The 1,403-nt window shown below is 44.9% G+C and overlaps 1 protein-coding gene across 1 annotated transcript in view; it reads right to left on the bottom strand.

Annotated features, from left to right (window-relative positions):
- The window catches only part of POC1B (POC1 centriolar protein B), a 118,588-nt gene extending 118,408 nt beyond the window's left edge, over positions 1-180 (bottom strand). The window contains exon 1 of the mRNA XM_027774329.1: positions 161-180. Coding sequence (XP_027630130.1) covers positions 161-175 — 15 coding nt within the window. The 5' untranslated portion in view covers positions 176-180. The remainder of the gene's footprint in view (positions 1-160) is intronic.
- Between the last annotated feature and the right edge of the window lie 1,223 nt (positions 181-1,403).

Genomic DNA, 1,403 nt, shown 5'->3' on the forward strand with positions numbered 1-1,403 from the left:
CCATTGGGGAGCGGGCGGCGCCGGGCTTCTCCCGGTGGGGGGGAACCGGGGAGGGGAGGGGACGGGAAGGGAGGGGGACCGTGCGGCGCCCGGAACCGTCTGCCCAGAGCGGCAGCGCTTCCCGGTCACTACAACAACGGCGGCCCCAGCCCACCCTTACCGGAGCGGAGGCCATTGGGGAGCGGTCGGCGCCGGGCTTCTCCCGGTGGGGGGGAACCGGGGAGGGGAGGGGACGGGAAGGGAGGGGGACCGTGCGGCGCCCGGACGAGCCCCGAGACTTCGCCGGCGCTGGTGAGAGCCAGCCTTTGCCGGTGGGCCGGCGGGGCGCTCTGGGCTCAAGTACAACCACACACGAAAGTCAATGTTTACTAACACTCGCTTTCCCCCTCGTTTTGATGCCAGGAAGTGGAGTAGTAACCAGAATGAGACCCACGGGAGTTGTGAGCCTGTGAGCGATGCAATCAGAGTTCTATTACATGTTAAAGAGACAGCGCCCATGAGTTTCAAACTGATGCCCTACAATTTAAGACGGGGGAGGAGGCTTTCAAAGAAAGAGAAAGAGCTTGCTATTAGTAGTTGTTAATACATTCAAAGGCTCTAAATTCCTGAAGGACACCTTTGAATTTGTTTAATCATTGTTTTCCGTTAAGTGCCCTGAGTGATATAGATGCTGAATACACGTGATGAATGAAAAAGTAGATGATTGACTGAATATTGAAAGAACTCTGTGCATCCCATTCTCTTTTTCTACGATATGTTTCTATTCTCGTCTACTCACTTCCATATGCTTTAGAGCTGTAAATTGAAACAGCAGCATATTTCAAGCCTTTAGGAAAACTTAAAAGCATGCTTTTTGTTGTGTTAGCAGACCACACAGTAACTATAACCATTTCTGCAGCAGCCTTTCTTAAACATAGTATCATTTCTGTTATACCAATACTAGGAAGCTGGTAGAATTACAAAATGTATTCAATAATGTTTGCAAATTATAAACTTAATTCTTGGATACTGATCTTAGAGATCACACAGAAACAACTCTTCCAATACCAATTTTATATCATTTTTAATCCAATGCAAATCATAAAAATCTCAGCTGAAAATTATATATGGAAGAAATTTTCTTGGCAACATAAAATGTAGTGATAGACCACAGCTATTAAGATACATATTCTATGCAAATGAATACACACCTTAATTACAGGTTTTCTAACTAGTTGACCAGTGAGTGAGAGTCTAGTTTTAATGAATACTGTACATAGTAATTAAACAGAAAACAGATTGTTATATTAGCTTAATTCAACTGTATATTTGTTCAATATCTGCTCTATGTTCAGCCTGGGGGAATACAAAAATGACTGAGGTATCATTTTTTCCCTTCCCTCAAGAACTCAACAATTTAACTT

The sequence above is a fragment of the Tupaia chinensis genome, unplaced genomic scaffold (genome assembly GCF_000334495.1).
Source record: "Tupaia chinensis unplaced genomic scaffold, TupChi_1.0 Scaffold000423_1, whole genome shotgun sequence".
Lineage (NCBI taxonomy): Eukaryota > Metazoa > Chordata > Mammalia > Scandentia > Tupaiidae > Tupaia > Tupaia belangeri.